The sequence below is a fragment of the Girardinichthys multiradiatus genome, chromosome 6 (genome assembly GCF_021462225.1).
Source record: "Girardinichthys multiradiatus isolate DD_20200921_A chromosome 6, DD_fGirMul_XY1, whole genome shotgun sequence".
Lineage (NCBI taxonomy): Eukaryota > Metazoa > Chordata > Actinopteri > Cyprinodontiformes > Goodeidae > Girardinichthys > Girardinichthys multiradiatus.
Window position 1 is genome coordinate 44,648,085 of NC_061799.1, and position 13,904 is coordinate 44,661,988.

The 13,904-nt window shown below is 45.0% G+C and overlaps 1 protein-coding gene across 3 annotated transcripts; it reads right to left on the reverse strand.

Moving 5' to 3' along the window:
* Nucleotides 1-333: 333 nt before the first annotated feature.
* Nucleotides 334-13,361, reverse strand: vcpip1 (valosin containing protein (p97)/p47 complex interacting protein 1). 3 transcript variants are annotated; one of them, XR_007038649.1, is made up of 4 exons: nucleotides 10,520-13,361; nucleotides 7,912-7,998; nucleotides 4,120-5,077; nucleotides 334-1,556 (listed from the first exon to the last, which is right to left on the reverse strand). XR_007038649.1 is itself a non-coding variant. In XM_047367772.1 (3 exons), exons 1-3 carry the CDS (start codon nucleotides 13,164-13,166, stop codon nucleotides 4,290-4,292), a joined length of 3,522 nt encoding a protein of 1,173 aa, XP_047223728.1. In that variant the 5' UTR covers nucleotides 13,167-13,361; the 3' UTR covers nucleotides 334-4,289. The 3 variants fall into 3 exon arrangements, 1 of the variants encoding a protein (XP_047223728.1); XR_007038648.1 differs by having other exon boundaries at nucleotides 3,566-5,077; XM_047367772.1 differs by having other exon boundaries at nucleotides 334-5,077.
* Between the last annotated feature and the right edge of the window lie 543 nt (nucleotides 13,362-13,904).

The following is a 13,904-nucleotide window of genomic DNA, read 5'->3' on the forward strand; positions in this document are numbered from 1 at the left end:
AATTATCATTTGTCCCTTTAGTGTCACCCTCATTAATAATGTGCCCTGATGGCCCCAAATAGAGACTCTAGCTTGTTTGGATCCTGTATGTATCATAAATGTTTTGGTTTGTTTGTATTTCTACTTTTCTTTCTTGGCTGTGAAACAAATCACCTCTTTGGGACAACAAAGTTTATTGTGATCTTGCTTCAATGCAAATCTAGTGGTGCAAACCCAACAGTTGGTTGGAGGTCCAACCTGCCAAGTCCATTTACAGACAACAGAGAGAAGATGGTTCTCAAATATGAACATTTACGAACAGGAACATCAGATACGACACAGCTCACAAACATCTGGAGGAAGTGATTTTATTGGAAGTGCTGAGAAGTTGTCACACATGCAAACAGCGACGTTGAAGCAGAGTCAGCATTTTATTATTAACTTATTTATTAGCAACTAGAGAGAAGTTTCAACAGAACAAACTGAAGGAGAAACGGAGCCGTTTCTGTACAGGTTCAAATATTCTACAATATGTACTAGAATACAGCAGGATTACAGCAGTCCCTCAGAGGAGCCATGAGTCGGTTAAAGCAGAGCGGTCTGACCCGAAACGCCAGATTCAGCTCATGTGACCACGCTGCACCTCTTTAACGTCAAAGTGCCAAGTTTTACATTTCTTCACTTCAAACAGGAGAGCAGAAAACTGAACTGTGATGTTCTCAAAGTTTCTACCAAAAACCAGAAGTTTAAATAGTGACACCTTAAATCTGATCGTCCTAGCTGAAATAAATGCTTCTTCGCGCGCAAAACCATAAGATGAAGCAGATCAAGTCAAACATCTACGGCCAGATCAATATTTCAACAGATCCAGATCATTGTCAGAAGATGTCGATGGAGATGTCCAAGGTTGTGCTGCTGATGGACAGCAAAACCTTCCCTTTCCAAGGAGGAAAAGGTCCAAAAATGATCCTCTTTAAAAGATTAACTTTGTGTGAAAAAAACAGGAATGTCTGAGCAACCCAGATCAGCTCGGTCCAGCAGGTTCTGGCTGCCGTAACAATCTCCTCATAATAAAAACATGAGTGTCAGAGAGCTTTGAATCTGGAGAATAAAGCAGAAACTCGCTGTTTTACTGGGTTTGATGAATTTAGGAAAATAAAATTCAAGTTTCTTCAAGCAATAAAAGCGAAATGAGAAACAAAGCGACTGTTGAATTGTTGAACCTGTAAAAAGTTGAGCAGCTCATTTCATTTCTTTTCATTTTCAGGTGCAGAGAAACATTCTTTGCGCAAAAACTAAACTGAACTCGAAACATTTTATGAGTCGAGCAGAAATAAGAAAGAAGTGAGGCGACTGCAAATATTTTAGAGCCAAACCAGAAACTGATTTTTTTATTTTAGAACAACCTGGGAGCTCTAACAGCACCAATCCTTCGGACCTTTGGTGGCGGTGTGTTCGGATGCTGAAGCAGTATTCAGATCCACCACTTTCCTAAAACCTGAGCCCAGGTTCTGTATGAGAAAAGGTTCAATCTGATCTGTCGCCAGGTCGTGTTTGTTCGACTGATGCTTGAGGTTCTGAAATGACGCAGAGGTTCAGAATCAAACACTTTGAAGCTGAATTTTTTTAAAGGCAGAACAGAGAAACTGAGTTTCACACAGAAAAATTTAACTGAGATTAAATGTTTTATGTTTTCAGTGTAGCTTTAAATAACATCATTATTTTTTTTACTAATTAATGTGAGAACAAAGCCTTTTGGTAGTTTGGTGAAAATGTTGGTAGATGACAGAAGAACAAGTTTAACCTTGTGTTTCTTTGGTTGCCGTTTTAACAGGAGGTGAAACAGAAGGTCAGCTGAAGGTCAGGATGGAGGGCAGCTCTATTAGAGCATTCAGTGACCGCAGGTTGAAGAACCCAGGAAACAAAATCCAGTTAATGTTTTAACAAGAGTCTTAAAAATAATGCAAAATAATCACCTCCACAAAAGAAAAAATCACATCTTATTAGGAAATGTGTTTTTGTTGTCATGTTTCAATCTCCAGACAGCTGTTGGGACTAAATCTGATTTATTTGACATTTATTTACTATCAGATATCTTCTGAAAAGAGAAATTGCATTGAGATTTCTTCTCCACAAGGGGGAGCCGTTTCCCCTGTCGCTGCTCATCCGGTTTTCCTTCTGGCTGTTTTTTCTGAGGATTTCTGGTTTTGGCAACAAGAGCTTCGGCTCTCAAACAGGTGTTAGTCCTGCCTTTTTGGAGATGTGGTGGTTGAATTATAAAATACATAACCATGTGTTTACGGACATTCAGAAAGGAAGAAAAACAAACTAAAGGTTGCAGGTTCATATTGACCTCCAGGTCCAGAGTCTGCATCATGGACCTGCTCCTTCATTCAAATCGGTTTCCTAAACAAACCAGAACTTCTTCAGACAAACTGACCTCACCGCCTCTTGCTGAGGTCATTAAGAAAACGTTTCTCTCTTTGGCAAATCACTGTTTTTAACATTCAACAGTCGAGTGATGAATTAAAGGAAACAGAGAAATGCTGAAACTTCCAGGATAATGAAGCCTTTAGAGTGTTTAACAGGACGTACAGAGCTCATTGAGGTCGTAGCTGAATTTGGACCTGCATGAAGGTCGTCATGAGTTCAGGTTAGAATCTCTGGGTGGATGCTTGCACCATTTACTGGCTAATATATGTCTAAACGTCTCTGGTGGGTTGGGTTTCCATTGTGGTAAAATAGGACAGATCTGTTGAGTTGACTCCTCCAGATTACTCATGAAGCTGACTTGTTTATTTCTAATATTAAATCAGCTGCTTTTAAGGAACTTCCCAGGTCATAGGTCAAATACACATGTCGAGACTGACCTTTTAACCCACACTATGAGACTGATACGGTCCATCACTCAGAGTTCACTAGATAACAGTGTGGAAATGTCCTGTTCTCCGCACACCAATATTTGTTCTAATCAGATTTAGCTTTCAGGTCCGAACCTTTAGTGTAGACCTCTTTCAGACCAAGTTTTAGGAACACTTACTTAAAAATTAAGCCACAGATCAAACCCAGCTGAACAAATAGGAGAAAACGTGGACTAAAGAGCATGATTTGTGGTACGTTCTGCTAGCACCCAGAAGAAAAACCATTAGAATGTCCCTTAAAAATCTGAATTTCACCTGGAAAAGTCAGAGGTTGCAGCGTAGCCGCAGGGTCTGGATCCAATATGGCCTCTTTGCATATAAAACGTAGTTAAAGTTGTAGGTATAAACTATTTATTAACACTTTATGTTTTTCCCTTGTTTTTACTAAGTGGCACACATACTCCTGTACAATATCTGTGTTCCTTTAGTGTTTGAATGCTTCAGCTAGTATTGCTAACAGCAGCAGCACAACCAATAGCAAATCCCATTAGTTTTCAACTTGCAACTTTAACGAGCTCAACTCAGATGAGACGGGATTCCCAGATTCCAGAAACATTCTGGATCACTGATGAGATGCACTTAAGCTTTTTAAATTCCCTTTCGGTTAGTATTTTCCTTTAATTTGTCACTCGCCTGTATCTGTAACGTCTGAGCAGAGCACCCACCAAGTTCAGCAGACATCTGAAGCTCACTTTGAGGTGTACGTTTACTAAAGTTCTGCAGTTACTGCTTCCAGCCTGGTGATTTTAGGCGTTCATGTCCATGTTGTTGAAAGAGCTGAACGGCAGAATCTCAAGTCCAAACAGGAGTCAAACAGTTGAGTCGGTGGATCAAACGTTCCCCCAGCATTCCTCAGACAGACGGTGGGAAAAAAGCAAATGTTGGTGATGAAGGCCGATGGGTATAGAGGCAGGTGGGCTTGTCAGAGAACACGCATGTATGGAAGTAATTATGCAGGGTGTAAAGTTGCTGCTGGTCTGCAGATTTAGAAGGCTGAAGATGCGACCCTGTCACCTTACAGACGACTGGGACAGACTGGAAGGCTGTTTTCTACGATACATCATCAACTGAAGAAAAAACTCTTTCTAAAGAAGCAAATAAATCCATTTATTTCTGGATTTATTTCCTGCATCTGAGATGAGTGTTAGCAGAGGAAACACACAAACAGGGCTGAGACAGAAGAACGATGTATCGCAGACAGATTGTCACAATAAGTCACCTCCATTTGCTGTTATCTCAGCAGCAGCAGGGCGGTCAGCTCGCTCTTCAGTCATGCAGTACAAACATCGCAACGTAATGAAGACCTAAGCTTTGGGATCCGACCTGAGGCATTGAGACCCACAGATGGCGGTCAGGCGGGGTCGAGGCGGTGCTGCGGATCAGGAACAATCAGGAGTGATCCATGGGTTCGCTGGCATTGCTCTGCTCAGCGTCCTGGCTCTCCATCTCTTCCAGCTCCTCCACCTTGTCCTCAGGTTTGCTCCCTACAGCTGCTCCGGCTGCAGCAGCAGGTTGGTGATCTGCTGTGGAAGCAGGCTGGCCAGAGCCCGTTTTAGTCCCACCAGTTCGCTCCTGACTGGCCACGCCCACAGCTGCTCTTTGCTGCTCCTTCAGATGGCGGTCCATTGAGGCCTGGATGGAGGAGACCATCTCCTGCAACTTCCTACGCTGCTGCTCCATCAGGCTGGGGTCGAGGGCACGGCCATCCTTCGTGGTGACAAAGCCTGGGGCCATGCGGACCAGCTCTCTGGTGGTGTCCTCTGGAATGTCCGACAAGTCCGGGGGTCCTCTGGAAACACTGGAGCTCAGGTCCACACCACTACTATGCTGCCGTGTGATAGGCCGATGTTCTGGAGGGGAGGAGCCCCCGGCGCTCCCCAGAGAGTGACCTTTACCCTGGAAGGCGGTGACACTCTGCAGCTGCTCCTTCTTCCGTACGACCCCACCGCTACCCAGCCGCAGGATACCGTGGGATGGACTCCCCTCTCTGCTGCCTCTAGAGGCCACCTCTGAGCGGAGCTGCACCACGGCCTCCCTCACCAGCTCCTCCACATCAGGACCGACGGGGAAGTGACCTGCAGCGTCCACGCAGAGCTCCAGGCGCTCCTCTGCAGCGTTATAAACAAAGGTTTTCCCCGTCAGGTGAGGCAGTGTGCAGTGCTTCCCGTCCATGAGGCCTGAAAGAGACAACCACCCAAAACTGCTCAGGAGCTTCACCAAGGAATATGATCTGATTTATTATTTATCTGATGGAGATAATTCAGTAACAGTTGGTTTGGAGTTCATTTTGTTCTGAAACGGATTCATTTTTAGGTTTGACTAAAAGGCGACCAAGTATACAGTATAGACCAAAAGTTTGGACACACCTTCTCATTCAAAGAGTTTTCTTTATTTTCATGACTATGAATATTGTAACTTCACGCTGAAGGCATCAAAACTATGAATTAACACATGTGGAATTATATACTGAACAAAAAAGTGTGAAACAACTGAAAATATGTCTTATATTCTAGGTTCTTCAAAGTAGCTACCTTTTGCTTTGATTACTGCTCCGCACACTCTTGGTATTCTGTTGATGAGCTTCAAGAGGTCGTCACCTGAAATGATTTTCCAACAGTCTTGAAGGAGTTCCCAGAGATGCTTAGCACTTGTTGGCCCTTTTGCCTTCACTCTGCGGTCCAGCTCACCCCAAACCATCTCGATTGGGTTCAGGTCCAGTGACTGTGGAGGCCAGGTCATGTGGCGCAGCACCCCATCACTCTCCTTCTTGGTCAAATAGCCCTTACACAGCCTGGAGGTGTGTTTGGGGTCATTGTCCTGTTGAAAAATAAATGATGGTCCAACTAAACGCAAACCGGATGGAATAACATGCCGCTGCAAGATGCTGTGGTAGCCATGCTGGTTCAGTATGCCTTCAATTTTGAATAAATGCCCAACAGTGTCACCAGCAAAGCACCCCCACACCATCACACCTCCTCCTCCATGCTTCATGGTGGGAACCAGGCATGTAGAGTCCATCCGTTCACCTCTTCTGCGCTGCACAAAGACACGGTGGTTGGAACCAAAGATCTCAAACTTGGACTCATCAGACCAAAGCACAGATTTCCACTGGTCTAATGTCCATTCCTTGTGTTCTTTAGCCCAAACAAGTCTCTTCTGCTTGTTGCCTGTCCTCAGCAGTGGTTTCCTAGCAGCTATTTTACCATGAAGGCCTGATTCACACAGTCTCCTCTTAACAGTTGTTCTAGAGATGTGTCTGCTGCTAGAACTCTGTGTGGCATTGACCTGTTCTCTAATCTGAACTGCTGTTAATCTGCGATTTCTGAGGCTGGTGACTCGGATGAACTTATCGTCCGCAGCAGAGGTGACTCTTGGTCTTCCTTTCCTGGGGCGGTCCTCATGTGATCCAGTTTCTTTGTAGCGCTTGATGGTTTTTGTGACTGCACTTGAGGACTCTTTCAAAGTTTTCCCAATTGTTCGGACTGACTGACCTTCATTTCTTAAAGTAATGATGGCCACTCGTTTTTCTTTACTTAGCTGCTTTTTTCTAACAGTCTATTCAGTAGGACTATCAGCTGTGTACTGTATCCACCTCCTGCACAACACAACTGATGGTCCCAACCCCATTTATAAGGCTTGAAATCCCACTTATTAAACCTGACAGGGCACACCTGTGAAGTGAAAACCATTTCAGGTGACTACCTCTTGAAGCTCATCAACAGAATACCAAGAGTGTGTGGAGCAGTAATCAAAGCAAAAGGTGGCTACTTTGAAGAACCTAGAATAAAAGACATATTTTCAGTTGTTTCACACTTTTTTGTTCAGTATATAATTCCACATGTGTTAATTCATAGTTTTGATGCATTCAGTGTGAAGCTACAATATTCATAGTCATGAAAATAAAGAAAACTCTTTGAATGAGAAGGTGTGTCCAAACTTGTGGTCTGTACTGTATTTAAGATGCAAAGATGTTCACAAAAAACAAGGACGTTGTCCTTAGAAACTGTTTCATGTTTGTTTAAACCTGAATGAAGGTTTTTTATTCATGATAGATAACAGGACTGAATATTTTTCAATGCATATTTAATTATCCAAGCCAAAAGCAGAAAGTTTCTAACGCAGTTTTACATCCTGAACTTCCTGACAATGAACTGCAGTCAGTCTGCGTTGGAGAAACCATCCCCTACTCTATCAGGCTAAACACGGGTGAACCTCAAGGTCGTGTGCTTGTCCCACTGCTGCTCCCACTGTGACCACAGATCAGTCCATCTCTGCTAGTTATGCACAACATATCACCACAATAAAACAGCATGCAGTATCAATGAGGAATCTTCTAAGGGGACTTCTAATTATAATCATACATCACCAGGAATGCAACAAACCCTAAAAATGAAGCCATGGGTTTTTTGACTCTCTGACACTCGATATATTTACATTTAGTTCTGTTTTTGTTCTCTCCCATTTCTATGAAGTTTTCCACTCCTGACTGATGTTCCTCATAACTGACAACTGTGCATATTTACCATTACGCAGCTGTCAGCAGAGGTGCACTAAATGAACTGGTGTGAAATATCAGGTTAAATTTAACCCTGAATCTATTTATTTAGCCTCCCACTCTCACCACAGCAGCTTCCCTCACTCTGAGATCTTTGTTGTGTAAATCAACTTTGAAGCTCTATCGAATGCAAACCTTGAATATTTTAAATAAAATAAACATAATATACACTGAATGCTGCATTCATTTTTACAAAATACATCTGTGCAATCTATGAAGAAAAATCTCTTGATAATGTCATTTATAGGCAGCTCTGAGCATGCTCAGTATGTGCACTTGGCTGGACCCTATAATTGCTGTAAATGAGCGTTTAAGTTTTAATCTTTACCACATCCTGAGAAATCTGCCAAATACATCAAGTCCAGCAAAAATGAATCAAAGTTTTCATATCTGGTTTGTGAAACATTTAAAGAGAAACTGACTGAATGTTCCTGATCTGAGAGAAAACCAACTCACCCATGTCTTTCTTGACGATATTGTAGAAGACGCCGCCCTGCTGGAATAAGTGCGGCAGCTTCTTTGCGTACGACCAAACGTCCTCGCCTGGTTGAAGGAAACGGTTCACAGGTTAGATGGAGCCAACAAACACACAGGGACCTTAAACGCACCACGACGTTGAAAAATGTCATTTAGTATGACTTCCCCTGGATCAGAGCATCTGTGTTCATTTTGTTCTCTCAGTCTTACTGAGCCCAGTTCTGGTTCTCTTGGAGGCTTCTTGCTGTTGAAAGATAGTGGTTCCTTTCCTGTTGCTACATGCTTGCTCAGGAGGAGGGATTGCTGCAAAGTCGATGACCCGAAGCAATTGGCTGGGTTTCCTAGAGGCCTGAACAAACCTCCTTATGTCTGAGAACACGACCCGATTGGACCACACCGACAGGAACACGCCCATTTTCAAGCTAGTTTTACATCAGCTGAACCACAGAGTTTCACTTGAAGATATAATTTCACTACAGCCCCACATCTGCTGATATTATGGAGGTTTATACGCAGTGGACTCAGAAGAAGAAAATCTACCAGGGGTTGAATAATTTAAGGCTCAAACGTTATTTTTAAAGCCGATTTTTCCCTGCATCCAAACTGAGTTACAATTTATCCGTATTTATTTGGTTAAATAATCTGTTTTCATTTATGTTTTAAAGTAGATTTGATCAATTGCTATTTTTAACAATAAAACATTACATTCCAAATAGTCCTTTGCAATATAAATATTAGAAATATATAAATATGCCGTCTACTGATGTGAAGATATGTTCATGAAATATGGTGTAAAAGTTTCAGACTGAAAAAAACCTCGGATGTTCTGAGAAACTCGACTAATGAGAAAAGTCAGAACGATTAACCTTGTCCCTAAAGGTTAACGGCCAATCGGTGACATCACATCTACTCTTCCCACGCAGCCAATCAGAAACACCCAGGAAGAGTCACAAGCTCAGAAATTAGACCATTACAAGAGAACAAAAGGAATTTTGACAACCTCATGAGATTGATTGACTAATCCAATCTGTTCAGTACAGCCAGGACTTTTTACCGTAATTACATACTGACCCAGGCAAATAACTGACAGTTCACTGCTGATTTTATTTAACGGACTTTAGCAGCTAGATTTAGATTTTAGGCCATGAAATGCCAGACGGGTCAGGAATAAACAGGTCTAAAACAGCATCTCAGATATTCCTGGTACCAAATAAATTAGCATTTTTTACTGACTGATTTATCTGAACCTTTTAACCGATCAGAGGAGCAGCTCTGCGACCAGAACCGACGTACTGGTCTGTATAGGTGTGAACAGCAGGACCTTCAGCCCTGGATGTGACCTACATCAGGATCACGTCAGAAGAGGCTGAGATGTTGAACATTTTTCTAGACTGGCTGCACCGACAGTCAGCTGTCTGACTGCACTTTAAAGGCGTTCCCTGTCAGGCGGACGCAGAGGGATAATTGACAGGAAGTGCAGCGTCAGGCCCTGCGGAGAAATCAGAGATAAAAACCTTTCCGGAAATCAACAGCAGCGCTATGCTACGCTGCCCGTTTTATCTGACAGCAGCAGTGACCTTTGACTCTTTTGGTAGGTGACACAGGGAGGAGACGAGATGTCTGAGTCAGCACATTCACTACAAACACAAAAATCCATCCATCCTTGCATGCAGTGTTGCTGGTGAAGTTCATGGCAGTGGATCAGGAGCCTGAGAGTTCATTCAGCTGCCAAATCGACACCAGCAGTGTGTTGGAAACCTGCCTGCAGCAGCAACCAATCAGAAGCCTGCGTTCATGTGTGTTGCACACCTGGACCACTGAGAAAAGTGCTCAGCTGCTCTCAAAGAGGACCGCTGCTCCATTTCATTAACTACGACAGAAACCATGAGTGAAAGTTAGAGGAGAAGAGAAATCGAGCCTAGAGATCAACAAACTGTCGGAGACCGGAGTTTTCTCAGGTTGTATGGCGCATAGCGTACAGCACTGCCCGTTCCCCACTTCTGTCTGCACACTGCAGGTCAGCTGGCTGAAAGAAGGTCACGTTATGACTTTTCCTTGCTTACAACAAAGAAAAATGTGTGTTTCAGCATATTTTCTTTTTCTAGGCCAATCCAGACCTGGAAAATCATTTGTTCAGATTCCATACTTTTCCAGACCTCTCCAGACTTCCTGCACCCGTCTATCTGTAAAGTAATATTCCATCATAAAAATATTTTTTAGTAGATAATTTTCAACTGAAAGTTTTCAATCATATTTCTACTTGTACAGTTTAATTGGGATGATGATTATGATGCGTTTCAGGTGTAAAATAATCGCAGGAAACTCTCAGATCATCATAAAGCTGTAAAATAAGTTGGTTAATAAATTGAGACCCAAAGTAAGCTGGAGGTTTGCTCTGAATAATTTAAAACATTTCTAAATCACAAATATAAATGTATAATTTTAATAAAGACTGAAGGTCATGTTTCCACCTTGCACAGGAGGTAAAATATTAAAAGTTTTGTGATTAAGAGTCGTCTGAAATGTTAATCTGATCTAATTTAAATATGGGAAGGAAGCGACCTACATGTCACCTTCATGTTCTTACCCATCAGGGTTGCTAGGAGACAGAGAGAGGACATCTCCAGGTCTATGCTCTCCTGGATTTCCCGGCTGCTCATTCTGCTGGAGGTCACGGAGTCGTCGTTCTTCACTGAGTGCAGGGCAGAGTGTGAGCTGGACGCCCTGGTTATGGAGGCCCCGGGGCCCTTGTCCTCAGGGCCCCTCAGTATCTCCACTGTCACCCTGTCGCCGTGCTGCAGGGCCACCGGCTCGTTCTCCTCACCGTCTTTGGGAGGGACCAGTTCTTTGGGAGGGAACCCGTAGCGAATGCACTGCTGCAATGGTGGCACGTCAAACTGGTTGGAGATGCTCCTCTGCAGGTCTGAGAAGGTGGTGTAGGCCGGCAGGGTGAGCATGGCCTGTCTGCCGTCATTGGTGGTCACCCGGATCTTCTTCTCCTTGGAGGAGGAGGGGGAGGAGGTTTTAGTGGGGGTGGCTGGAGCTGAGGAGGAGGAGGTTTCTGGAGAGCCACCGGGGGAAGATGTCCGTCCAGGACCTTTCTGTTCGTGCTTCAGTTTATCAGTCCGTCTCTTCTGAGTGACGAGGGCCTGCTCACTGATGCTCTGCTGGATGCTGCGCTCCGCCCGGCTCATCGTCAGCTCCTCCTTGTGGAGCGTCTTTGTTTTCTGACCGGTCAGGATGATCTTGGTGGGCAGCTGTGGGTCTGCTGCCGGCTGAGTCTCCTGGACGTCGCTGTGGCGCTGGACGTGAGCGCCGTCGATTGAAACCGGGTTGTACTCATCCGGGTTCTTCTTGGCCGTGTGGTGCAGAATGGTGTTGACCACTTTCTGCACCAGGATCTCGCTGCCAAACTCTCCTGGAAAGTGCTTGGTGACCAGCTTCATGGCTACATCATAAACATTGCTGTTCAGTGTTGGGTCAGTCTCATACTGGAACCAGTACACTGTCTCCCGCACCACCCTGCCCCCCCACTCCAGAGTGATGGGGAAGGCTTCAGGCAGGTTGTCATACTCCTTCCCCTCCCAGTAATGTTTGAAGCCACAGCCACACTTCCCTCCCTGGGACCGGGTGTTGGTTCTGTCCCCGTCCAGGTAAACCACCGACCCATTCCCGCGAATGTGCCGGACTGATGTCCCGTGACACCAGTTGCAGGTGTTCAGGGAGCTGAGTTTGTAGTCTGGGACCAGGACGTCCCTCTGGGGGTCGTAGGAGCAGACCACGTTGTTAAGAGGGAAGCTGTAGTTCTTGTCTGGTCGCAGCTGTCCGTGTGTGGACTTGGCCAGGTTGTAGAGTTTTCCACCAGGAACCAGCCACTCAGACGGGATGTGGAGCTCAGAGAGCGCACCACAAATCAGGCAGCGGTGCAAACGGTTCTCCATCACAGATTTCTTGGCTGCTTCTGTCACCTCCTCAGGTTGGACACCGATAACTCCAGTCCGCCTGTAGACATACTGGTGTACATCAGCCACCAGTGACGGGTGGATGCTGTGCTTCTCCATGAACACCTCCTCCATAGCGTTCACCAGCCTCATCAGATATTTATCCTGCAGGCTGCGGTCGCCTCCGATCACACAGCTCCCATCTGACTCCAGCTTGATGTACTTCCTGATGAGCTCCTGAGGGACGCCCCAGGCCTTCGGCAGCAGACGGGGTGGCAGCTTGGGAAGAACGGTGTTCTTGATTCCCACCAGAGGAACATAGTGGTTCCTGCCTGAGCTGCTCCAGGCGATGCATATGGGCTTGTTGAGCTTCCCATCTTTCCCCTTGCATTGCTCCTCAGGAACAAGTCCGGGCAGGAAGGTAGCCGAATAGTCTCCAGAGCTCCTCATCCCGCTCATGGAATCCAGCAGGATGATGGGTCGGTGGAGGACGTTGGCCAGGCCGAATATGTGGATGTTACGGAGTCCGAGGGGGACGCCTTCAGGAGGGATGAACAGGGGGTCGCACTCGTTGATGATGTCCTCCCACTCAGCAGCGTCAATGAAATCCTGGAATAGGTTTTTATAGCAGTCCAGGTTCTGCTTGAAGTTCTGCTTCAGGTTTTCTCTAAGTGCATGCCAGAACAGTTCCCTGCCCACTAGGGCTCTAGAAACAGCATGGACCAGACAGTGTCCATCTCCATCCACATGTACTGGAATAAGACACTCTCTGTTGCTATTTGCCTTCTTTATCTCCTCCAGGGTGTCATGGAGGTAGATCAGGCTCCCAGATCGGTCTTTACCGTACCCCATGGTAGTTACATGGTCCAGTTCTATCAGGAAGGCACGGTCCCCGAGCAGGGAGCAGTCAAAGATCTCCCCTTGGTTCATGTCTTTCAGCAGTTTGGCTTTACCGGTCTGTTTGTCCATACCGTAGCGGGTCAGCACCGGGGACAGCAGCTTGCAGTGGTAGTTGGAGAGCCCCATCACCTTCACAAGCTCGGTCCCCTTCTTCGGGGCCCCGGTGACGCCGAGCAGGGCGTTTCTGAGCAGGTTGTGGAGCACCACGTCCGGGTCGGTGACCTCCTCCACGTTCAGCAGGCTGCTCTGCTCGTGCCGCTGGCCGCACTCCGTACACTCGATACTGATGGAGCCGTGAGCGGGGAAGAAGAGCCGCGCCTGGCATTTTGGGTCCGGGCAGGTACCGCACAGAATGCGCTTGTCTTTCTTCTTGGAGCTCTGCAACAGCGACATTTCGGAAGAAAAGAGCTGAAAATGTCTCTAAGCTTCAAAGAACCATACCAATAACCGCACAGAGAGGCTGTCAGGTCAGCTCCAACTGCGCTAACGACTGTTTTTAACCAGAATAACACAAGAACAACACGGAAGCGGCTGGCTTTCCTTTAGCAACTGACCGTTGCTAAACGTCTCTACGTAAGGACGCTGCAGTTCTGGGACTTGTAGTCCACGTAGACAACAATGACTATGACCCTATCAGCATTTCTAAATAAAACTCATTTTATTTTCTGCATTTAAAATATTATATAAAATAAAATAATCCACCTTCAATTAACCTTAACCCAGAATGCCGGATACAATATTCTCAAAAATTGTTATTTTTAATTTGACTACATTTCCCAAAAGGCATAGCGGTATGCCGTCGTTTTATTGTGTAAGGAAGTGAATTTAGGGAGAGTTCTGACAGTTTACCCTCAATAACACAAATAATTGCTTATTATACCGATGCAAAACATTTCCAGCAGCTAAAGTAGCTTTTACAGGCATTTTCTTACCGCGTTAATAAATTCATATTAGAAAACGCAAGTTTACTGATTAGCTTAGTCGTTAGCCTGCTGAACGTCATTTAGAAATATGTGAATGTTGTCATTTATGGCTCGTTATTTAATTTAGACAGCACAAAACACCAGACAAAACGTATTATAAATTGATTTGCTGATTTATAAATTATTCGGCTTAAATTGAGTCCACCAG

Coding starts and splice junctions, on each gene's coding strand:
- vcpip1 (XM_047367772.1), bottom strand. CDS start 13,166: ATGTCGCTGTTGCAGAGCTCCAAGAAGAAAGACAAGCGCATTCTGTGC. Junction 7,999..10,519: donor TCTCCTAGCAACCCTGATGG/GTAAGAACATGA, acceptor TCCTTCAACCAG/GCGAGGACGTTTGGTCGTAC. Junction 5,078..7,911: donor TATCGTCAAGAAAGACATGG/GTGAGTTGGTTT, acceptor TGTCTCTTTCAG/GCCTCATGGACGGGAAGCAC.